This window comes from Ictalurus punctatus, chromosome 21 (assembly GCF_001660625.3).
Source record: "Ictalurus punctatus breed USDA103 chromosome 21, Coco_2.0, whole genome shotgun sequence".
Lineage (NCBI taxonomy): Eukaryota > Metazoa > Chordata > Actinopteri > Siluriformes > Ictaluridae > Ictalurus > Ictalurus punctatus.
The window spans coordinates 1,485,073-1,511,055 of record NC_030436.2 but is presented as its reverse complement, the minus strand read 5'-3'; the positions used below and the strand labels follow the sequence as shown (position 1 = coordinate 1,511,055).

The 25,983-nt window shown below is 39.3% G+C and overlaps 1 protein-coding gene across 5 annotated transcripts in view; it reads left to right on the top strand.

Moving 5' to 3' along the window:
- iqsec1b (IQ motif and Sec7 domain ArfGEF 1b) overlaps nt 1–25,983 on the top strand; it is a 216,079-nt gene that overhangs the window by 84,415 nt on the left and 105,681 nt on the right. For 3 of the 5 annotated variants that reach the window (XM_017450615.3, XM_017450622.3, XM_047149337.2), the window contains exon 3: nt 9,497–9,604. The exons of the other annotated variants lie outside the window; for them this stretch is intronic. In XM_017450615.3, coding sequence (XP_017306104.1) covers nt 9,497–9,604 — 108 coding nt within the window. The remainder of the gene's footprint in view (nt 1–9,496; nt 9,605–25,983) is intronic. 5 annotated transcript variants of the gene reach the window in all.

Below are 25,983 nucleotides of genomic sequence, written 5' to 3'. Positions count from 1 at the left end.
CAGGTTTGGGATGTTTTAGGGAAGGACTGTTTTGATTGTGGTACTTATAGTGAGTATTGCATCATGCACACATGGACAAGGTGATATTCAGGTATTAGAAACCATCTCTGGTGGTAAACCTGTGTTCGTATCACAGATTAATTGGTGTTTTGTGAGCATGGCAGTCTTTGAGTTCTTAGTCCATGTTTGTTTGACAGCAGACAGACATACAAGTATAAGTTTCTCACTAGAACCTCCACTGCAGCAGATGGCAGTGTCTCCTGATTGAATTAAGCTGCCCCTCAGTCATCTCCTAAATGTTGTGTTCCTAAATGTGTTTCTCTTTCGTTGCCTAGCCTTGCTTACCATAAAGACTATCGATCAACATATTTATCGGGAATAATTCAATAAATCAGCAATAAATAACATTACTGTTGTAATTTTGCCATTGTTTCAAGCAATTATAATTAACATTACTTATTTAACTTCAGTAATTAATGGCTTATATAAGTTAAAAAAAAAAAAAAAAAAAAAAAAAAGCTCCTCTTCAGGGATGTGCTGATTTGTAGACTGAACAGAGACCTCCATTCCAGTATCTTGCAGGGCAAAACATTTATTAACTGAATTATATATTATTGGCATAGTTTTAGTTTAATTTTTTGTCATGTCTCAAAGCAGATGCTCAGATATGCAGACGATTACACGACTACTATTACTATAATTTATTGGAACAAAATATAAATACTATGATACAAATATTGTTTCTGTGACACAGTAAAACAGAATGGAATGGTAGATTAAAACAAAAAACTCTCTCTTGAAACTAGTTGACATCTTAAATGGTCCAAACACAGAGTAAGGGAAACTATTGTCCGCTGTTTTTGCTGAACGCTGGCAATTTACGGTGACAGAATGACCACTGATGATGGATGTGCAATGGATATGCCCCTAAATATCGCAACCTCGCAGTTAAGGATCCTAACATAGCCCATGTGAATTGTCAAATTATAGACGAATAACTTTGGACCTCATAACAATACAGAAACAGCACGGGTTAAAGTAGTAAATGACCTGCTACTGGCCTCTTATCAGGGTTGTGTTACTCCTTCTCAGTGCTGATTTTGATACTGAAGATCAACATGTTCAAGAGAGACTCGCAAGTTTGGGACGGGGATTAAGGCGACAAAACTTTCCTAGCTCAGATCTTATCTGCCCTTATACTACACCACTGCATCATATGTTACTATGCACTGTAGCGTATACACACAAGAAGGCATCCAGTCACAGTTTTTCTTAAGTATCTTTTGAAATTTTTGCAGATATAGTTTTAAATGTCTTACGAAAGACTTGCAGTGGTCTGCAAGTCCTGCTCAAGGAGATATCACATATTTCGCCTACTTTGATTCTATAACAAATCTAATTTGGTTCAGTAGCTAATCAAGGGATCAGGTATAAATTAGTGACTGGGGTGGATGGCTTTTTCCTTCCCATTTATAGGGTTTTGTAAGGGTTTTTCTACTTGTGCTATGAGTATCTCATCACGTCCCAAGACCCAGCTCCCCCCCGGCCCCCCGCCAACCACCCAAGCTTCTTTGGTTTTGTTTGAGGACCTGAAGGGCACCAGGCTGACTGTGTCTGTGTGTGGTGATTTTTATCTGCTGTACTAACGTTGCTCCCAGGACAGTGATGGACAGCTGATGTGCGCTGGATTGGAGCATCTCAGCTGCCCGAGTTCAGTATGAACCTGAATAATGTTCAGGATGCATTAATCAACTTTCTTCTTACACTGTTGATGATGCATTGATGGGCTGTAATAAGAACATGGTTTGGAAGAAGTGAACACAATCATTTTAATAGACTGAAGTCTGTTAGAAATTCTCCTCAGTCTGAAAGTGTAACTGGAGGGGAATTATATCGAGGCATGGGTTGCAAGCCAGACCTGACGTACTCTAGGCCAAGCACCATGTGATCAATAAGACTGAATGCCTCTGCAGAAAATAATGACAGTTTTTTTGTTTTTCTTTCAGGTGTCATAGTTATTATTTAGAGGCCACTTTTTCTTCCTGAGCTATGGGATACTATTGCTACAAAGGTTCCATAAATCAGTGCAGGGTGGTGGAAGCAGAGGCCCACAAGTAATGAGAATTTAGCTGCTGCTCTCTGGGTCATTCACCCCTGTCGAACTGCCTTCCAAGGTGGACTTGCATCACCTGTGGCAGATTGTACATTTAAAAGAAGAGGGAAAGAGTAATCATCCTGTTGCATTAAATGCTGTGTGTTAACAAAGCTCACTATCCTTTTATCAGTCTCTGTTTGCTTAATCTTTTTTCCTCCCCATGAACTTGGCCTGCTAGGATGGCACAGTTAAAACACTAAAGTCTTCTTTTTTTGATGATTTAAGTGCAGTCAGTGTATAGGAGCAAGGCTTTAATTATTTTTGCCATTTCAGTTTTGTTTCAGGAGCTTATACAACCAGTTTTAGGTTCAATTAGTCCTCATCTTAGTGTGTTTATTTGATGTTTCTTGGTGCTTGCCAACCTTTTAGACTTTGTTGAGAGTGAGATGATTTTGTTACAGCTATTATGTAACTGGAATGTGTTCTGAGAGGATAACAGGAGGTTTATGGCAGCCAGAGACCATGCTCACAAAGACTAAACCTAATTGCATGGTGGGTTATCAGTCAGTAGCAGGATTGTTATACGCTGTATGTTCTTGCTGGAGGTACTTTTTGCTGCTCTGTAAACCAAATGTCCAAATTTCTGTTTATGGTGCAAGTTAGCATAATGCTAATAATTACCAAGTAGGGTATATAAGCTTATTATATGCAATGTTACCGCAATCTCAAAGTTTGAAATGGTTTTAAACTACAAAACTGTAAATAATTCATACCACAAAGTGCTGGATACTTTCCTAGTGAATGGGAATAGCATCCGCATTAGCATTTGCTTATGAATAATTCAATAAGCAAGAATGGAATGGAGGACTGCGCATTGGGGTCTTGATCATTTGGTCTTGCAACGTGACGTGTTGATGCATTAAATGGAGATTCAGGGTAAATATGAGAGTACGGTGTTCTGAAGGAAAGGGATTTTATTAGGTAGTAATAGTTGCTACAACAGACTGATGAGTAAACGCTAAAGCAGCTCGTTTGAATTTCACCGCAGTTCAATTGAAGTCAACGGAGTTGCGACGAAGTAATTATAGAATAAAATGCAAATACATTTGAGTGTCCCTGAGCATTGTAGTCATGATGGAATCGTGTAACCTGAAGCTTAAACTGGTCTATGCCTTGCGTTTTCTTATTCATTTTATCATCTGTAATCCGTGCGTTTATGCCATTTGGATTTACGATTCAGATGCCACGTAGATGGTGTGTTATAACTTTTTACAACTCCCTGTTCGACGCTGCTCTGGGTTTTATATGAAGCCGTCCAGGTGCTGATAATAACATGAGATTTAATTTTACATCCTATTAATGGGAATTCTGTCTCAGTTCATTGAGTCAGAGCAATGGGCTCAACTCACCAACAGGAGCAGAGTCCTTTAACTTCCAAATGGGCATTTTAACAGGCCAGAGATGTTAGCCTTTACCTGTGTATCTGTCACTTACGCTACTTTCTGATCACCAAAATGACATTATACTTTGCATCGCATTTGTTATAAAAAAATCTGTTTAAATAAATATAAAACCAGCAAGATGATGCAAATTTTCCAGTGACAGATACTGTATTTTATTAATACAATGTATGCTAATGTTAAAGCTTTGTGATGCTGTCACCCTCGTAATTTATTTGCATACTTACTTTTACTACAGTAATGTTATTTTGTTATAAAATGTTCTCTCTTAGAAGAACCTGTATTTTGTAGTGTAGGTTTGGTTCACATAATACTGACTAGCTAGAACTAGTGTACATGATGACATGCCACCAAAGTCAGTAAAAATTCCTTTACACGCTAAGGGTATGCAATGCAATTTCACCCCAAACACATCATGTAAACGTTGTTCCAAGCCTCGCATGAAGCCCTCAGTCAGTCAGCACTGGACTCATTTCAGGTGCATTTCCATATGCAGTATTGGCAGCAGAGCAGTTATTCTGTTTTGGCAATGCCAGCATTCAAGTATCAGTTAAGAGTAGATGGTTTTATATTTTTTACTTTTTGTTTTGAAAGAAATATTAACTGTTTAATGGAATAAGCCTAGTTTGAGAGGATTTCCAGAATCCCCCACCCGTAACTATCATTTGTATATTCCTATTAAACCTGTATCCTGTGAAATTGGCTTCCCTTCTTCCACTCATCCAATCAAATTACTGGATAGGAATGGTCTTTTAAATGATCTTACTACCTTTTGAAACTCCACATTTTAACGTTGGAGTACACTTTTACAAATCATCACAAGTTATCATAAGCCAGTTGAGATGTGAATCTAGAATGATTGGCAGCCACACAGGTGTTTTGTACTGTCTGATATTGACTGACACCCTGGAAACCCCACCCCCTTCACCCTTTCTCACATTAGTCATTTTTTCCAGTCCTCTCAATTTTCCCTGATTGACGCCTACAACAAAGTGTAAAATCAAGGATGTTACAAATCATTTTAAAGGTAATGATGATTGGAAAGTGATTACATATGCTTCTTGCTCTCCTGGACTAGCTGCCTTATGTGATTGCACTAACTTTCTAGCTTACGTGATTGTCAGGACCGTGTTGACGAATTTTTTTCATCTATTTTAACAATTGGTTCAATTCACACCAGTTGCATCAGACGTGTGTGTGTGTGTGTGTGTGTGTGTGTGTGTGTGTGTGTGTGTGTGTGTGTGTGTGTGTGTGTGTGTGTGTGTGTGTATATATGTATGTGTATATATATATATATGTATATATATATGTGTGTATATATATATATAAATATATGTGTGTGTGTGTATATATGTGTATATATATGTGTGTGTGTGTATATATGTGTATATATATATGTATATGTGTATATATATATATGTGTATATATATATATATGTATATATATATGTATATATATATATATATATATATATATATATATATATATATATATATATATATATATATATATATATATATATATATATATATATATATATATGTGTGTGTGTGTGTGTGTGTATGTATATGCGTATGTGTGTATGTATATATGTGCGTGTGTATGTATATATGTATGTGTGTGTGTGTGTATGTATATATATGTATGTATATGTATGTATGTTTATATGTGTTTATGTGTGTGTATGTGTATATATAATATATATATGTGTGTGTATGTATGTATGTATGTATGTATGTATGTATGTATGTATGTATATATACACACACACACACACACATAATGCTGATTGGTTCTTGCTCTGCTGTCTCCTGTCATATTGAGTTTTGTTAATTACAACTGGCCGAACTTCCACTGTTCTCCATCCCTCATGTTTAATTCACACAGCTGTACATTTTGTTTTCTTGATTTAAAACAAAGTGCATGGTTGTGCTGGTAATGTGTGCAGGGTTGCCAGGTCTCAGCAAAAATTCCAGCCCAACTATATCTTAAAAACCAAACGAAAAGACCAGAAACTAAACCCTAGAAAGTTCAGGTATTGGAAAAGGGGGAAACATTTGTCTTATTTTTCAGTCTTCAGTCTCAGTTCCTCAGTCTTGGCCATTGTTACTCCATAATCCCCTTTTCCCTCTTCCAATCTTTACAATATAGCTTGAAACAGAAATTGTACTGTACATCATTGATGTATTGTCTGTACTTACACTTTCCCTTTGTTTGTCAAAGGTGGTGTTTTGTGGAAGTCAGTGAGATTTTAATTCTGATTATTGGCTTTATAACGACATCTTGGTGGCCAGGGACTATTCTTAAAGTAGCTCCAAAAAACTGCACATGCGGACTTGCTTTTTTTATACACAACTTTCGAAAACCAGCCCAATTTGGTGTAAAAACCATGAACCTGGCAACCTTGCATGCGCAGAATGTGAGGGGGGAATTGAACGGACAGGCACTATGTGACAGTCCTACAATGGATCTAATGTGAATTCGGGGTTGACCAAACACAAAGGAGTCAAACCCATCTTACCGTTCTTGCTAGAACTGACTCCTAATTGTTCTGATGTGCAAAACAGCTCCGAGCACACCACCATATCAGCTACTTTGTAGGTGGTTTACAGTACAGTGATTGTGAATACAGAATATTGATGAATTTTCGCCACCCTCACGATGTTTAAAAAATACACTGGCTGGCCAAAAAAAAAAACGTTTTTGTTGCACCACCTTTAGCTTTGATTACAGCCTGCATTCATCATGACATTGTTTTGACAACCTTGTGCAACGAGACATTTATTTCCATCCAGAGTTGCATTACTTTTTGGCTGAGATCTTGTATTAAGGACCGGAGAGTCGAAACACTCCGTAAAATCTTTTCCAGCACATCCCAATGGGGTGAAGTTCGGGACTCTGTGCTGGCCAATTCATGTGTTAAAAATATTCCTCATGCTCCCTGAACCAATCGTATACAATTTGAGCCGAATGAATCTTGGCAGTGTCATCCTGGAATATGTCTGTGCCATCAGGGAAGAAAAAAATCCAGTGATGGGATAACCTGTACACTCAGGTACGCGGATGACTTCATTTTATTGCCGCGTAATGATTCTGAGCCGAGACCTGACCAACTGAAGCAACCCCAGAACATAACACTGCCTCCAGAGGCTCATCAGACCACATGACCGTTTTCCATTGCTCCACAGTCCAATCTTAATCTTCCTTAGCACATTGAAGTCGTTTTTATCTGATTAGACTCTCACTGATTGGGCCACACAGCTGTTTAGACGCAGTCCTGTAAGTTCTTGTCACGTTGTGCATGTGGAAATGCTCTTACTTTCAGTATTAAACATAGCCATGAGTTTTACTGACAATTTTTTACAACCTCCGATCATAATCAGAGATTTTGAATGCATTTTTCTGACCCCATTTCTTCTTCAAAGCTGACAGTCCACCACTCTCCTTCCAGGTTTTAATCATGCGTAGGACAGTTCTTAACCCAATTCCAGGGATTTCAGCAATCTCCTTAGTTGTTTTGTTTGCTTGATGCAGGCCAATAATTTACCTCTTCTGTAACACAGTAACATCTTTTCCATGAACATGGGATACGTCTTCCCACCTGGTTGTTTACGAAATGAGAAGCTACACACTGCATCAGTTAGGGTTAAACGATTTGTTGTCAGAAAAATATTATACACTGCAATAATGATATAATTATATGCTCTTAATATTTAAATCTAAACAGCGACCTTTTTTTGGCCAGGCAGTGTGTGTATATAATAATAATAATAATAATAATAATAATAATAATAATAGTAATAATAATAATGTAAGGCTATGAAAAATTGCCTTTATTGTTTAATCTTTTGATCTTTGTTCAAATAATTCACAAAAATACTCTGCTCTCCTGGATATCAAACAACTGCGAACAAAACACAGGTTTATCCAAAAAAAACAACAACCCTATTTGTTAAATATAAGTGTGCCACAATTATTTGCACCCCTATGAATTCCTGTGAGGAAAAATATATTTGAAGTATATTACCATTGATATTTTACATTTTTTTCTTATTACACCTGGGTGACTAGGAACAGGAAATTGGTCAATCATGACTTCCTGTTTCACAGGGGTATGAGGTAAATATGAGGTAACACACAGGCCAAATTCCCTTAGTCATTCATAACTATGGGGAAGACGAAGGAATATAGATGTGGTGTTTGGCAAAGGGTTGTTGAGTTTCACAAAATGGGAAGTGTCTATAAGAAAATACACGAGCATTGAAAACACCCATTTCAACTGGAAATGTTATGAATCAACCTGGAATTGGACGTGTGTCTATATCGTCTCAACGCACTGTGAAGAGGACGGTTCGAGTGGCCAAAAAATCTCCAAGGATCACAGCATTCAAGTGGGATCGGGTTCTATGGTCAGATGAAACCAGAATAGAGCTTTTTGGTAATAAACACAGAGGTGGTTTTGGAGCACACAGAGAGGTAGCCTTATGGAAAAGTACCTCATGCCCACGGTTAAATATGGAGGTGGATCTTTAATGTTTTGGGCTGTTTTTCTGCAGAGGACCTGGACATTTTGTTAGGATACGCGGCATCATGGACTCTATCAAATATCAACAGATATTAAATGAAATCCTGACTGCCTCTGCCAGAAATCTTCAAATGGGCCGTGGTTGGATCTTCCAGCAGGATAATGATCCAAAACATACATCAAAATCAACACAGAAATGGTTTACTGACCACAAAATCAAGATCCTGCCCTGACCATCCCAGTCCCCTGACCTGAACCCATAGAAAACCTGTGGGGTGAACTGAAGAGGAGAGTCCACCAGAGTGGACCTCGAAATGTGAAGAGATTCTGTATGGAGGAACGCTCTCAGATCCCTCGCCATGTATTCTCCAACCTCATCAGGCGTTATAGGAGAAGACTCAGAGCTGTTATCTTGGCAAAGGGAAGTAGCACAAAGTATTAACCCTTTTAGTGTTATTTAGTAAAATCCTAGAATCCTATGAAAACTTTAGGCTTGCAGTTACAATTATCAGGTGAAGACATTCGGATGGAGAGATACATGCAGTGCTTTTTAAGCTATGTGAGAGAGTCCTGGTTTATTTTATAACTATGTGCACTAAATGACGATCCAGTAGCTGGTGGTAGTGACTTTAAACAATTTTTTAGCTCTCTAGGCAGGATGCCACTTTAGCAGGATGCTCAGACAGCTAATTTGTTCACTTGGGCATGTAAACCAGTTGTTGTTGTTGTTGTTGTTGTTGTTGTTTTTTGGCATGTCAGAGCAGCACTGGGGACTTGTCTAGTTTTAGTCATCTTCCTGTTACCCTTGGGACGCTCAGCGACTGCTTGACCCACTTCCATCTGTCACCTTTTCTTTTCCACCCCCCCATTTCCACATGTCTGCTCATCAAAATCCACTCTTATCTGTGCATGTACTGCTTCCATCCATCTGTATCTGCTCCCTCTCCCCTTCCTTTTATCTCTTACTCTTTGAGCAGGCAGGAAGATGAGAGCTGCTTCAGCCAATTATGATTATGCGCATTCCAAAGGTCCCAGTCTTGATTTGCAGTCCTTGAGATGCCAAGTGTGCAAGCTGAAAGTAATGATTTATTCTAAGCTCAGTACTGCGACAGTCAGCACTTGTTCTAATGCATATTCTCTCCAGTTAAAGAAGTGTGCCTTTGCAATTTGCGGATGATTTGAAGCTCAAAAGCATTTTATGTCTATTGTGCAGCATTAAATCGCATCAGAGATGAAATCTCACAGCGGTCTCTGAACTCCATGTTGCCGCCATCATCATGTTCAGTGCCTCCCATTCGTGCTATCCATTCTTTAAATCAATTGAAGGTAGACTTTTTGTATGAAATGTGAGCATGCCAAAAAAAATAAATAAAAAGTCTGAAAATGTCTTCTCTTTCTTTGTTTTTTCTTCAAAGACGACACACTTCTTTGCCCCCTGAAGTCACAGATAACCAAGGCACCTATATTACTCCTCTAGGTCGAAGAAGTTACCCCTGTCGCAAATGGAAGTCGGCATCTCTTGGGTAAATGGAAAGGTTTACTATTCACTTCTGTTCATTGACGACACACGGATGCCGCATGTGTTCAACTGTTCTACATTCCATACAAATGTTCTGCCTCTGGTGCATCTTATTTCAGTTGGCACTGCACTGATTCCTCAATATGTCTTGTTTTCATGAGACAGCTGTGTCTGTGTGTATAGGCAATAACTAATCTGTGCTGTGTTTTGGGCTCTGTATGCTTTCCACCATGTGGCCCTGCTGATGGGGCTGTGCGTTTCCCATTTTATCATGGAAATGTCGTGTAACTCACTCACGTTTAACAAGCTGAAGATTTTCCACAAGGGGGTGCACTGTGTTGACGCTATAGAGAGCTGCATTGGAATGCGGTCAGTGAATTTCCACAGATATGTGCTGGAAAGAGGACGAAATAATAATAAATTATTTTTTTAATCTGCTGTAAAATCTGAAACAGGGATGAGCTTTTTGTTATTCCTACTGGGCTGGTAATAAAATGAATGCTAACACTGCAGAAACTGGGAAATGGCAGCAGTGCCCGTTTTAAACCACACAGGGTAACTGCGTTGAGCACACGAGAATTTAATTGACTTGTGGTCCTTGGGATCAAAATGTGGCTGTCCCCTCCCACCCCCACCCCCCTTCATAGGCACTGTGTGCAAGGACAAATTTGCAGTGGACTATAAAGTGACTGGTGCTGATATGTTGCTTGGGGAATTGGAAGTGTTTTCTACTTTTATGGTGCACACCGAGGGTCTTTTATCCAAAATAACAAAGGAGCTGAGAGACTTGTAACTTTTTGGTAATCCCTGTAAGCCATAAGCAGGTAAAAAACAGGGGGGGGGGGGGGGGTCTCACTTCAGTCTCCTTTTCAGGAGGAGAATGCATGCTCAATTGGGTCTAGTTAAGGTCTAGTGAGTGACTTGTCCAGTCTAAAACCTTCCACGTTTCCCCCTGATGAAGTCCTTTGTTGTGATGGCAGTGTGTTTTGGATCATTGTCTTGCTGCATGATGAAGTTTCTCTCAACTATATAGAATGCACTTCTCTGTAAATTGGCAGACAGAATGTTTCTGTAGACGTCTGAATTCATTCTGCTGTTACATCATGAGGTACATCATCAGTGAAGATTAGTGTGCCTGTTCTGAAACCCCAAGCCATGACACTACCTCCACCATGCTTGACTAATGAGCTTGTATCTTTTGGTTCATGAGCAGATCCTTTCTTTCTTGGCCTTTCAATCACTTTCTTATAGGTTAATCCTGGTTCCAGAACTTTTGTGACTCATCTCTGTATTTCTTTGCAAATTCCAACCTGGCCTTCTGATTCTTACTGCAGATGAGTCGTTTGCATCTTTTCTGTGTGCAGTGGCTCTGATCGATTTTTCCCTCTTTTGTGAGCTTCAGAATGGCTTGCTTTCTCCCCTAGACAGCTCTCTGGTCTTTATGGTTGACTTTTTAACAGCAAATGCAGTCTTCACAGGTGAAACCCAGGGCTCAAACTAAGAGTAGACATTCAGAGCTATTAACTGTATAAACCAGGGGTCTGTATCTTCTCCACAAAGGGCCAGTGAGGCTGCAGGCTTTCTTTCCAACCGAGCAGGAGTCATACCTGATTTTACTTATGTAATGAGGTCATGTTGGTCTCCAATTAACTATCCGGTGTGCCTACTTTTTGTTTGGAATAAAAGCCTGCAGCCATACTAGCCCTTTGTGGATAAGACTGAAGACCCTGGTTTAAACAATCAATCTAACAGGCAACACCTGGACAACAAGAAACCCCTGCCAGTCACATGTTCCACTATGATCATTTGAGATATGGCTGGGTTCGAACAAAAGGTGCCACGTTCTAATATTCTAACACATCTAGATGTAAATATCAGGAAGCGAAAGCTGAAATTTTACATCTATTGTCTCTCACATCCTTTGATCTCGAACCCAAATGTCTTCAGTGTATAGCAAAAACAAAAGAATTGGCCTTGCTGTTCCAATACTTTTGGAGCGGACTGTAAAAACTGCTTTCATTCCTACACTGTTCTTCAAACTTGGGTATAAACACCCTGAAGCTAATTTAATTTCAACTCAATTGTACTGTACCACACGGCTAAAGTTATTTGTCAGGGTCCAAATGTTTATGGACCTGATTGTACTTGTTGTCTGATTGTCTTTGTATTCTCTATTATTTCTCAAACTCTGCATTTTTACTGTGCTTTCCACATCCACACATCTGCATAGTTACAGAATTTATGTGCAGTTTGCAGCAATCGACGGCTCTAATTGCGCGCTGTTAACACATGCACAGAGCATATTTTTTGCTCGAGTTAACTTTACACTCTCATTCGCATGATTTCTAACTAGAAGCACTATGAAGTACAATGTTTTTGCTATCTTGTGCAGTGCATGTGCATTATCTAAACTGGACATGGTGTTCTCACTTTTTCTGTCAGTCTTTTTATTTGAATTAGATCTTGTGCTTTGTAATACTGCAGTACTTGACTGATTTTGTTTTTCATTGCCTTTCCCTTTATATGAAAGATATACAGATGGTACACTGGATGGATGTTCCACGAAAATGATATTAAACAACAGTGTTAGGATGATGTTCTCAATATTTGGTAGTACATGTGAAGTTTGGTAATATTATATATATTTGGTAATATATTTGTGATTGCACACCATTGACTTTGTTTAAGTTTAACATGATGTAACTAGAGCTGCAACAACTAATCGATAATAATCGATGATGAAAATCGTTGTCAACGAATCTCATTATCGATTAGATGGTCTGCGCGCAGCACATTTACTCATCACGTTACTTCTGTTACGAAAACACGCTTCGGAGAGTAAATACTAATGTTGTGTCCCAAATGACGTACTGTACACTTACACTATGCATTATGTACTCTACCGTCTAGTGCAGCGTTTCTGCGGACCCCTAGTGGTCAGTGGTGTAATTGCAGGGGGTCCATAGGAAAGATTTAAAAATGTTTAAATATTATATATTTTTTTGTTAAATGTATCAAAATATATTCAAATGAGATGTTTTAAAATGAATCAGTTTGGTTATTCGCGTGCATTCACAAATATCACGTTAGCTGAGCTGACGATCGTTCATTGATGGATTTATTTTACATTGATTTACAAATGAAATGATAATTTGCAAAATCCTACGAGTGGTAGACAACTTCAAGTGTCACACTTATGGATAAAATAAACAAAGGTTAATTCAGAGAGTCAAATTACATGTCACACCAGCAATAAAATGTAATTGAACCTGGTATTTGAACCAATCCCTGGGGAATGACTGGTACTACCACTCAACCAGGGATCGCTAGGACTGTAGAATTCAGGGCTTTTTGTGCATCCACAAAAAGTCATGATAAAGACTGTGTATGTGTAGGTATATATATATATATATATATATATATATATATATATATATATATATATATATATATATATATATATATATATATATATATATAAAATATATATAATATATATATATATATATATATATTTTATATATATATATATATATATATATATATATATATATATATATATATATATATATATATATATAATATATAAAATTATTTTTTATAGATTAAAAAAAATTCAATTGCAGTCCCAAATGAATTATATTTATATATATATATATATATATATATATATATATATATATATATATATATATATATATATATATATATATATATAAATAATATTCTGGTGTGGGAGTGTGTGTCTGTATTGGATTCTTTTCAGTCTTACTTAATTGGACAAACAGCTGTGGAACGTTTTATTGTGTTTGTATTTGTAACACTCAGTTTATGGATTTTATTTTAAATAAATGAAAAAATGTCACGGAACACCCCCCCCCCCCCCCCGATTAATCGGAACAGATAATCGGCCAACTAATCGATTATGAAAATAATCGTTAATTGCAGCCCTAGATGTAACTAAACGAACTGCAAGCATGTATCTTGTTGTTTTTAGCTAACATTATGTAACTCATTTAATGATGAATCTGAAAAATATTTTACAGTAAGCCTATACTTGTGATTTTATGTAATCTTTTTTTTTTTTTTTTTAATGTAGTCTTCTTTTATGATTTCCACTCAGACATGTTTACATTACTCAATTAGATCATCAGCAGTGTGAGTATTGTTACAGTTTTATCAGCTGTAATATACAGGCGCACATAATGTCTGTAACAGTGTTTTTGAAAGTTGATTGAAATTCTCAATTCTCACCCCTGCTAATGTGGCGAGGTTGTTGATGTGTGAAAATAGTTAGCAACAGTGCTAAACACGTGACAGTGTTTGGAACGCTTGCTTGTTCCTTCTCTCATGGATCCACATATCAGAGCCTAGAGTGACGAATTACAGTATGCTCAGTAAACCCCTGTGTTCTGTTTTGTTCAAAACGGTGACCATTTTAAATTTTTACTTCAAGACACCGTATGTAAAATGTTTTTTCAACATGAAACTGTATGTGCTTGTCTTGTTTTTTCTGCTAAACATGAAAACTACTTTACTTTTTGGCAAATCTTAATTGCATGCATAAAAACATTACACACTGCTAGGAGCATTCCCTCATGTGAGTCATGTACAGTAAACCATATTAAAAACTAGAATAATAATCAGGATGAAAATGACATTATTAAATGCAGATGTTTTGCTTTATAATCGATATACAGTTTCGACATGTCCATACTTTTACACCGTGCTTTCAAAATGGTCCTTTATTTTATATCCCCCGAGATCCTGAAGAGAAATTGAACAGTTTTCAGCTATAGGACAGTCTTCAGGAGACCGGAGTTTGTGCTTTCCGGTTTCTCAGTCCCATTTTTCTTGTCTAGTCAAGTTTTTTTTTTTGTTTTTTTTCCCCCTCTTAAAAAAATTAAGTTTCTTTCTTCAAGAGAGAGAATACAGGAGAGGCTGGTGAGCAAACTACTGCTATAACATACTGTAAGGGATAAAAGGAACTAACCTCTCATGGACATTCCATAACATTAATTGTAACTATAACCACATAAAAATATACAGTGGTGTGAAAATGTGTATCCTGATTTCTTCTATGTTTGTGTACTATATCTTGTACAAAATTTTCAGAAATGAAAACAAAATCTAAGATAAAACAAAGTCAACCTGAGTAAACACAAAATACAGTTTTTAAATGATAATGTTATTTACTGAAGCAAAGAAAAAGTTATCCAATAAGAACTGGGCCTGTGTGAAAATATATTTGCTCCCGGAGTTACTAATTCCCCAAAACCCATTCAGCTGGACTAGACACAACTGGGCCTGATTACTGCAAACCCTGTTCCATTAAATAAACACTTAAATAGAACTTTTTCAACAGCATGAAGTTGGTTAAAAGGTCTTACCCAGTAACACACTATGCCAAAGTTGAAAGGAATTCCAGAAATGATGAGGAAGAAGGTGATTGAAATACATCAGTCTGGGAAGGGTTACAAAGCTATTTCAAAGGCTCTGGGACTCCAAAGAACCACAGCGATAGCCGTTATCTCCACATGGAAAACTCTGCACAGTAGTGAACCTTCCCAGAAGTGGCCGACCTTCCAACATTCCTCCAAGAGCACAGTGACGACTCATCCAGGAAGTCCCAAAAGAGCCAAGGACAACATCAAAGGACCTACAGTCCTCTCTTGCATCAGTAAAGGTCACTGTTCATGACTCCACTATCAGAAAGACTCTGGGGGAAAACGGCTCCATGGAAGAGATGTGAAGTGAAAACAACTGCTAACCCAGAAGAACATTAAGACTCGTCTGAATTTCACCAAAACACACCTTGATGATCCTCAAACCTTTTGGGAGAATGTTCTGTGGATTGATGAGTAGAAAGTGGAACTGTTTAGAAGACAGTGGTCCCGTTACATCTGGCGTAAACCAAACACAGAATTCCACAAAAAGATCAACATACCTACAGTCAAGCATGGTGGAGGAAGTGTGATGGCTTTGCTGCTTCAGGGCCTGGGCAACTTGCAATAACTGAGTGTGTAGGGCTTAAATATAAACCGTTTATTACTTAGCCCACTGCTCTCCTATAACCAAAGTTGGAAATAAGTGCAGCTGAAGGTTAAATGTGTGTTTTAGTTTATGATTTAAATATCTGACTCCATTTAATTAATTATCTGCTAACTTATTTATCTGACTCCATGGAGCAATCTTCTAGTTAGTGCTAGAAGTGTAAAATCTCAGTGTTCTAATAGTATTTACTCTAAAGCAGCTTCGAGCGAAGCTTCCATTAAAATGAAGACGTTCCTACGTCAGAGACTTTTATATAGCTTCTTTATCAAACCATTATGTTATAGACTTGGGGGTTTCTATCAACGTCCACGCCTAGGCCTTTCCCATTGTACTTGTCAGAGGTTCTAAAACTATTTAGTATGAGATATACACAAAACAGAAGAAATCAGCATTTTTTTTTTTCACAGCACTGTATGTTGTGTATTAATAATTAAAAAATAATAATAACAATAGCTGGTAAACCGCAGCAGTATAAGACACTTTGGACTGTGCTATTTTGGTGTATTACAAAATCAGTGCATCTTGTGCAGGGTCGAATCTCTACCCTGGCATGGATTATTTTTGCATAATGGCTTGGTCTGTTATGTCTTATTCCTTACAACATGCGGTCTGCAAATTCTACTGATTACATTAACGCTTCAGGCTTTCCCTGCATGCTAACTACTGTTGACCGCAGGAAGTTGCAGTTATGGCAGGCTTTGAACACAAGTACAAACAGTGATCGTGGTTCCCTGGGGCTGTGGACTTAATCTTCAGAGGCTTTAGAGATTGCAATCCCTGTTTCTGACTGAAGGGATTTGATTGAGTCATGAGGGGGGATAAAGTCAGGGATGAAGGAAACAGGAATGGTTATAGGAGAGGCTAGTGGACAGAAGATTGAATGCTATCAGTATGTTGATCATAGTAGCATGTTTAATAGAACCTTCATTACTGAGGGTACGACATCTAGATGGATAAGCATCTAGAGAATGCAGGTAGTATTTGGAAGCAAGCATGGATACCGAGACTACCCAGTGGGCCATGTTAGCAGCTGTCATTGATCGGGTGCAGGCTGTTATTAACTTCCAAGGAAATAACTGTTGACAAGATGGACACGATTAACTTCAGAAGACAGCCCAAATTCTCAAAATACTCGTTCTTAATGATACTTAATGGCAATATTTGTTCTTTTGTAAGACAATGACAAACACATCTGGAATAAGGCAAGGCAAGTATTTAAGGTAAAGGATTTTGCTAGTATAGGCATCCAGCCTTGTGGTGCATTACCATAAACTTTGCAACATGCAGACTATAATGAGCACTTCTTAATTAGACAAAGCACATTTTAGCTCATCAGTATTCCACTCACAGGCCACACGATCAATAGCAGCATTCGGTCTTGAAGTAAATTCTTGCAGATCATTAGCAAATATGCACTTTTTAGAGATTTCACAGACCTCATTCTTAAGGCAGAGTATGTACTAAATGAAAGCCATTTTTGATTCATTGCTTCAGAAATGGATATTTATTGCTGAACGTTCAAACATAATTTAATATAAGATTAAGACGACTTGAGTAAACCCTAAATGATTTTTAAAGGATCATTTCTTTTATGGAAGGAAAAACGTTATCCAACACCAACTGGCCTTGTGTGGAAAAAGTAATTGCTCTCGTACTTACTCAGTCAGCCAATTAGACACATTTAAATTAGTAATTGTGTTAAAATCTGTTCAGACACACCTGGGTTTGATTACTCTCAGTCTGTTGGGTCCAAACATGGTTATTGAATATAACTATGTTCAATAACTTGAACATTGGAAGGGTTGAAAGGGTTACAAAGCCATTTCTAATGCTCTGGGACTCCAGCGAAACACAGTGAGTGCCATTATTTCCAGATAGTGAAGTGGCCAGCCTACCAAAATTCCCTCAAGAGTGCATTAATGACTCATCCAGGAAGTCCCAAAAGAACCCAGACAAACATCTAAGGAACTGCAGGCCTCGCTCGCCTCAGATAAGGTCAACGATGATGATTTCGCCATTAGAAAGAGACAAGGTAAAAATGGTATCCGTAGGATAGTTGCGAGGTGAAAACCACTGCTAATGAAGAGGATCATCTCACACTTGCCACAAAAAAGAAAAACGCCTTAATGATCACCGAGCCTTTTGGGATGATGATTTGTGTCCCTGATACATCTGGTGTAAAGCGAACACGGGACATCATACCAACAGTCAAACATGGTGATGGTAGTGTGATGGTGTGGGGATGATTTGCTGATTCGGGGCTTTGGATGACTTGCCACAATTTATAGAATTCTGCTATCTACAAGAAAATCATGAAGGAGAATGTGTGGTCATCAGTCATGTGTTCTGAAGCTCAAGCACAATTGGGCAATGCAGCAATACAACAATCCAAAGCACAAGAGCAAGTCCACATCTGAAATTAAGGTTTTGGACTGGCCTAATCAAAGCCCTGACTTGAACCCCATTAGGATGCTGTGAAGTTCCCATAAACAGGCAGTTCATGCTCAAAGATTGATCTCCAGTTATGGGAAGCATTTGGTTGCTGCTAAAGGTGGCACAACATGTTGTTAAATTTAGTGGGCACTATCTTTTCCACATGGGTGATTCTGTACGTGTTGCCGATCCTTTTTCCTTCAATAAATGAAATGATCATTTCAAAACTGTGCTTCATGTTTCTTCATGTTCACTTTCTTACGTTACAGTTTGTACGAGGATCTGAAACCATTTAGTCTGACGTGCAAAAATATAGGAATTCGGGAGGGGTAAATACTTTTTCATTGAACTGTATTTGGCTAATCAGTTCAAGTTCAAGTGGCTTTATTGTCATTTCGACCATATACAGCCGGTACAGTACACAGTGAAACGAAACAACGTTCCTCCGGGACCACGGTGCTACATAAAACACACACTAACCACATGAGACGACACAGAACTTAATAAGACCTACACATTCTTACCTAAAGTGCACATGCAGACGTGTGCTAACAACACAGGACAGTACAATACTACTAAAACGGGACAATGGGCACAGTAAGTGACCGTGTAGCATCGACCAATACGCAGTTCTAGTGTGAAAGTGTCTGATATAACAGGGAGTACAAAAGATAGGTGCCAAATAGTAACATTATAATTAGCTTATACCAAATATGGACATCGTAGTTGTTACAGTAGCAGTCAGGTATAGTATATAATAGTGACAAGAAATGAAATACTATATATTTATAAATACAGTAGCGACAAAAATGCAATAGTGTGAATACAGGAATGTGCAAATATTTCAATGGGAGTGGGATGGTGTTCAGTTCAGAGAGAGAGAATGTGTGTGTGTGTGTGTGTGTGTGTGTGTGTGTGTGTGTGTGTGTGTGTGTGTGTGTGTGTGTGTGTGTGTGTGTGTGTCAGTCCTGTGTCTGAGTATTGAGGAGTCTGATGGCTTAGGGGAAGAAGCGGTTATACAGTCCGGCCGTGAGGGCCTGAACGCTTCAGTACCTTTTTCCAGACAGCAGGAGGGTGAAGAGTGTGTATGTGTGTGTGTGGGGTCATCCACAATGCTGGTGGCTTTGTGGATGCAGCATTTGATGTAAATGTGTATGGTGGAGGGAAGAGAGACCCCATTGATCTTCTCAGCTGTCCTCACTATCCGCTGCAGGGTCTTGCGATCCGATACGGTGCAATTTCTGAACCAGACAGTGATGCAGCTGCTCAGGATGCTCTCAAAAGTTCCTCTGTAAAATGTTACGAGGATGGGAGATGGGCATTCTTCAGCCTTCAGAGAAAGTAGAGACGGTGTTGGGCTTTCTTGGCTATGCAGCTGGTGTTGAGGGACCAGGTGAGGTTTTGGTGATCTCCACAGAGGAGCCGTCGATGTTCAGCAGAGAGTGGTCGCTCCGTGCTCTCCTGAAGTCAGCAGCCATCTCTTTTGCTTTGTCCACATTCAGAGCCAGGTTGTTGGCTGCGGCGGGTCCAGTGATGGGGGGCAGCAGGGTCTTGATGTACCTCATGACGAGCCTCTCGAAGCACTTAATGGTGATGGATGTGAGTGTAACAGGACGGTAGACATTGAGGCAGGACATTTTGATTACGTCATCTCATTCCTTTTCCATGATATCTGTGTAGCAGTAGTTGTAGGAAAAACACATTGATTTACACCCTGGTTTTGACAAATTGCTCAAATCTATGAAACATTTCACGTACTCACCGAACACTTTATTAGGAACACCTGTACACCTACTCGTTCGTGCAATTATCTAATCAGTCAATTGTGTGGCAGAAGTGCAATGCATTAAAACATGAATCTGATGAATCTCAATTTCTGCTGAAGCACACAGATGTTGGGGTCAGAATTTGGTGCCAGTGGTATGAATCCATGGACCCAACCTGCGTTATGTCAGCAGTCCCGGCTGGTGGAGCTGGTGTAATGGTGTAATTATTGTTTGAATGCCGCAGCCTATTTGAGCATTGTCGCCACACTTCATGGCCACAATGTTCTAATGGCGACATTCAGCATGATAATGCATCATGCCACAAAACAAAATTTCTCTTTTGATTTCATGAACATGACAATGTGTTCGATGTTCTTCAGTGGCGTTCCCCGTCACCAGATCCGAATCCAGTGGAACACCTTTGGGATGTGGTAGAACAGGAGCTTCACAGCATGAAAGTGCACCTGAAAAATCTGCACGAACTGCATGACGCAATCACGTCAACATAATCATGGAAGGAATGTTTCCAACGTCTTGTGGAATACAGACCACAAATTATGGAGCCTGTTTTGAAAGCAAATGAGGCCCTACCCAGTATTAACATAGTGTTCCTATTAAAGTGTTCAGCGAGTGTACATTGTTGTCTGAATGTCTTTTAAGCTCGCTCTTCGGTCTTCCCCAAGCACACACACTGTGTGAGGGCAAAATAATTGAACAAATGTACATCCCAGTACATCCAGTCATTATTTTCAGCATTGTTTAAAAGAAGACGAAGCTCGTTTCAGATGACTGTAAAACCATTTTACATTGTTCTCAAATAAGAAGACCAACGTGTGTTAAATGTATTATTGTCGTCGAGACCTTCCGAGTGTGCTCATTCCCAAAAGCTTACCCACATTCATTTGGATTCATTTGGAAAAGTTACTTCAGAAAAATCCCCATCTCTTCCTCCCTGATCTCTTTAATGACTTGGTGTAAGTTTCATATCACGTCTGGCTTGTTGCCCGGCTCTTGGCAAGCATCAAGGTGGTTTGATATATGAGTATGGGTGAGTATGGGTGGGCGGCTTGCGTTTGGCGGCCCGGTGATGAGCGGCTGAGTGGGGAAAGCAGCATTACTTTATCACTGTAACACTGTGCAATAGGACTCACTCGCCCCTCTGCCCGTCACTCGACCACACCACTCCTACAGGCAGTTAATTAACTTCCCGCCTCTACGTTGATGGAAAGCAAGAGGGAGGCAGGCAGTGAAAACAATTGAGTGTGTGTGTGAGAGAGAGCGAAGTATTTAGTCTTTTGTGAAGATCAAATGGTACAAAAGCACCAAATGTTCTCACAGTCCTAACAAAAATATGGTGTTTGTGTTTTTCGAATAAAATGCCGTGTAAAAATAAATAAATAAATAAAGTCTGCAAAATGTTTCCTATAGGTTACTGACGTTAACATCAGGGTTAGGTATAAGGTAGGCACAGCATTAATTAAATGCCGATTTGTTGCACTCTCACCCACGAGACAAATCGATATTGTGTATTGCATCTGCTCTGGGCTTTTTCCCTGCTAGTAACGTGCCGTATACGGTTATTACCGAGGGTTGGCTGGAGATACCAGAGGTGTAGGATTCGATTTAGAATTTCCCTAGAAACATGCGACTTATTGATAGCCTGTGACTTACAAAAGACCTGGCGGAATGTCATCTTTCACCGAGTCACAAAATATTTCAGAGGGGGAAGGGAGAAGAGCTCCTTCATGTGCCGACACTGGGGTACCGTTTCAGTGGGAGTTGTTTTGTTTTCTTCCTGAACTGTGAGGCTTGCAAATAAAATGATTTACAATAGCACTGACTCAACGCCTGCAGCTTCTGATGCAAATCCAGCGCATTATTCATACTTGAATAGCAATATGTTTCCAGCGTTGCTCTTTGTTGGTATTCTGACAGCATGCTGACATTAATATACATCCACCATAATTAATGCTACGGTGTGTAGGATTTATTTTGTTGTTTCAAATTTTGGGGGAGAATCCATTATTGAGTCAGGAATTCAAAATTCTTGAGCTGCTATGAGTCACCCTGACGTCCTGTTGGGTTTGACTTGGTAAGAGTTTTCAAATGCATATGTCTCATGCCAGCTTAGATGTTGCTGACTCACGTCATCACACCAAAGACCTGCCCTAAATGTTCAGTGCAGTTAAACACAATAATAAAACAAGGCCTTATCTTTGCACCAGTTAGCTAACTATAGCCAGTTAGGCCACACACCGCCCGGCTGACAGCTTGTAATCTCGTTCTATAGACCTGAGCGAGCAGCACTCTGACCTATCAAAGCTGTCTGCTTGGCTCCCGAATGGTGCAGAACAAAAATGTTCACCCTGTCAGGGTAAGTTTGAACTCCACAATGCTGGCTTAGTGGTTAGCACGTTCTCCTCACACCTCCAGGGTCGGGGTTCGATTCCCACCGTGGTCCTGTGTAGGTGGACCTTGCGTGTTCTCCCCGTGCTGTGGGGGTTTCCTCCGGGTACTCCGGTTTCCTCCCCCAGTCCAAACACATGCATGGTAGTCTGATTGGCGTGTCTAAAGTGTCCGTAGTGTATGAATGGGTGTGTGAGTGTGTCGGTGATCCGTGGTCATCCGTGGTCGGGAATCCAAGAGAGCAGAATTAGCCGTGCTGTCTGGGTCGGAGGGCTGTCTTACTCTCTCTCCACTGTCAATCACAGTGACACTAGCCAATCCTGGCCATCTGTGAGCTCATGGATGCAGTAGCGGGCAGTTAGCGCTTTGTATGTTATGCTGCACGGTGATGCAGCATGAGTAGCAGTGTGAAAAGATGCAGCCAGCTGGCTTCACATGTTTCTCTAAAACATTTGTCTTTCCTGCGTTTTGTGAGTGATAGATTGCCAACATTTCATTCCAGGAGGTCACATATTCAACATTAATTCATCATTAATAAGTGTGCATGTAGAAGTGAAAATAGCATTCGTTTATTTCCTTCCCCTTCAGACCTGCTATTTCTGGAAATACGTATGACCTTCATATAAAATGTGACAAATATTTTTAATTGTTTGAGAAAATTCGAACTAAATATGTAACTAAAATCATAATAGTTTGTTTATGTGCAGTTTGACCTGACGTATTAATTTAATAACCTGGAGTTTGGAGTGAAAAATAGAGCTTTGGGTTGAAAATATAACAAAGGCCAGTCGTGTATTTGGGATTATCTCTGTGTTGAGACGGTGTGGTTTGGAAGTATTCATTTACCGTACAAGCACAGTGTTCGTTGTCGAGGAGAAGCAGACAACACGTACTATTTAATTAAGTAAGAATATGAGAACGACGGAAGAAAGTGCTAATAAGGTTTTAATGTTGCTGAACGGCTGTTGTTTTTACTGCTTATACATAAAATTCTGAATTAACATCTAATGTATGACCCACTCGACGGGTGCGTTAGCAATCATTCATCCAGCCAGTTGTCGGATCGTTCAGGGTTAATTCTTGCGAAATCTCCTTCCTTGGCTGTTAATCCCTGTACTCACACTTTGCAGTGACTGTTCGAGAAAATCAACATATTGGAAAAAGAACGTAATTGATTTTGATTCCAGCTCAAATGGAGAACGATCAGCCCCCGTCCCTCCACCCCCCCCCCCCCCCCCCCCCCACTCCTTCCTCAAAAATCACAAGCACTACACGGCCAGCTCGAACAGTGCAGGTGCCCAATCTGAAAGTATTGGCACCCTACGCGGGCGGCTCTCGGAAGTATTTTCTTCAGGAAATGTACGGTCTTGTTGTTGTTGTTGTTATTATTATTAAGATTTTGTGCACACAGATGACGCACCAGCCTGCGCATTATTTTCCCATGGAGACCATCACTGACCAGTTTAATTTCACTTCATTAAACTGTAAGTGTAAGTGTACTGGCCAGCTCTCGTATTTCAGCAGTAAATTATATTTATTTACCCGAATGAATTATTACCCCATTAAGAGCAGTTAACTGTTGTGGGTTTTTTTGTTTTGTTTTTTTTTGCTACTACACACTACCATTACTAAACACATGTCCCTAATCCTAAAAGTGTGACTCCAGAAGCACCTTTAGTAATGCATGCATCCTCTGTCGGATTTCCTTTAAACATTGTATTTGCTATTCCTTGTTTTTGTAAGTGGCATATGGACTGCATTAGCATTAATTTGTATTGTGCATTACGTATTAAAATTGCAAATCTGTTTGTTTTTATAGTTGTTCCTTTTCCTTACTGAACTGTTTGGCAGGATTTCTTCCCCCAAGCTCAATATAATGTCTAACCATATCCCAGTGGCCTGATGTGCGTTCACATATTTGTTATATTTAGGGTTTGGGGTGCTTGAAAAACTCAGCGTTGGTTATATATTTATTATTTATATATGTATACTTGTAATTAGTTTTGTTTCTTACATTTGGTTATTAATGGAGTGGAAGATTGTGCCTTAGATTAATTTTCGTCTGTATTTTTTTTTTCCCCCAAGTGGGGCTACAGAGTGCTGGATACTAAAAATCAGTCGAACTGCATTTCATCAGTCTGAACCTTTTATTAATGTCTCTTATTGGTTTGTTTGGTATGCGTGTCCTATCAGGCTTTAAGCAGAATGACTATTGATTGACTTAATGGACTTTTCCAACCATCATTTTTCCTGCATACAAATATGATGTGATAGTGCTGTAGTAAACAGGCAGCCTCTATGTGTAAAGCCATCCCGTTGAATGCTGGGTAACCGCATATCCGTTCCTTCTCTTCAGCGGCACTGCTGAGGCACATTATGGGATGCATATGGTCCGTCTTTCCTGGCTAAGTGCTATTCACACAGCCCATGTGCGCTTGAGTGCTGCCGCCGCCATCATTGTTCTATAATGTGGATTACTGAGGAGTCATTTTTATCAGAAACCAAAATTCTCAAATTTTCTATTGTATAATAATAAAAATTAAAAAAAACCTTCCAGCATGATGATGATGATGATGATGATGATGATAACCCAAATCACAAATCCTAAGCCATGGAAATCCGTCCAAACATTTTGGAATGGCCAAGTCAGAGCCCAAATCTAAATCCTATCGAAAACCTTGAAGGCTATACACAGGAGATCCCCTCAAAATCTGATCGATATGGAGCATTTTTGCAAGGAAGAGTGGAGTAAATTGGCAAATCAAGGTGTGCTAAAGGGATACTCTTACACAAAAAGACTGTATTAAAAGTAAAAGGTCTTTTAACAAAGTGTAACTACTTACGCAACCAGATTATTGTATGTTGGGTTCCCACCCCCCCAAATCTTTCAAGTTTTTATTTGAGTTGTGTTGGTTGCTATATCATATTAAACATTACATTTATTTTGCTGTCATTTTTTTCATTACAAAAAAAAAACAAAAAAACGAGTCATTCCCTGATCAGTTATTGACATAAAATGTTCCTTCTGAGATCACTTCACCTGGCCAATTATCGAAGGCCGTTTATCGGACTCCTTTTGTTTCCTGCAATCTTGCACGCACAGACATTTCACCAGCCTATTCACAGGGGCAGTTTAGAGTGGTTTTGGGAGGTGGGAGAAAACTGGCGAATCTGTTCCCTGGGAGAGAACAGGGAGAACATGTTGAAACTGGGCACAGACAGCAGCCCGGGATCATGATCAAAAGCATGGACCCTGGAGCTGTGAGACCGCAGTGTTACCTGCTGAGCCACTACACTGCCTCTAATATCAGTGGTGTAATAAAGTTAGTAGAATGTAAAACATTTTGATATATTAGATATGTAATGTAGAGCTACATCGCATAATCCCTGTGGGATGCATTGTGTATAGAGGCTAGGGCAAAAGCTTATTAAAAGCCACACCAATCCCCATAAATGAACTAACTCGGTCCCAGATCTATAAAGCTGGTCTCTCAGTAGGGTTCTCCTCGTGAACAATGGTTCTCCAGTCCTGAGGACTGAAATTTCAAATCCCCCTACCTAGTAGCAAATGATCCTTTATGAGCTGGACTGGGAAAGCATGAAAACGTGCCCTGTTCATGATTGGAGGAGAGTGAGGGATGGGTTGCTCTCACTGCCTGGCTTATTGGGGATTCGTTCGTGTAGACACAACAAGACATCTGAACTTTTCCCTCATGTTTTTTTT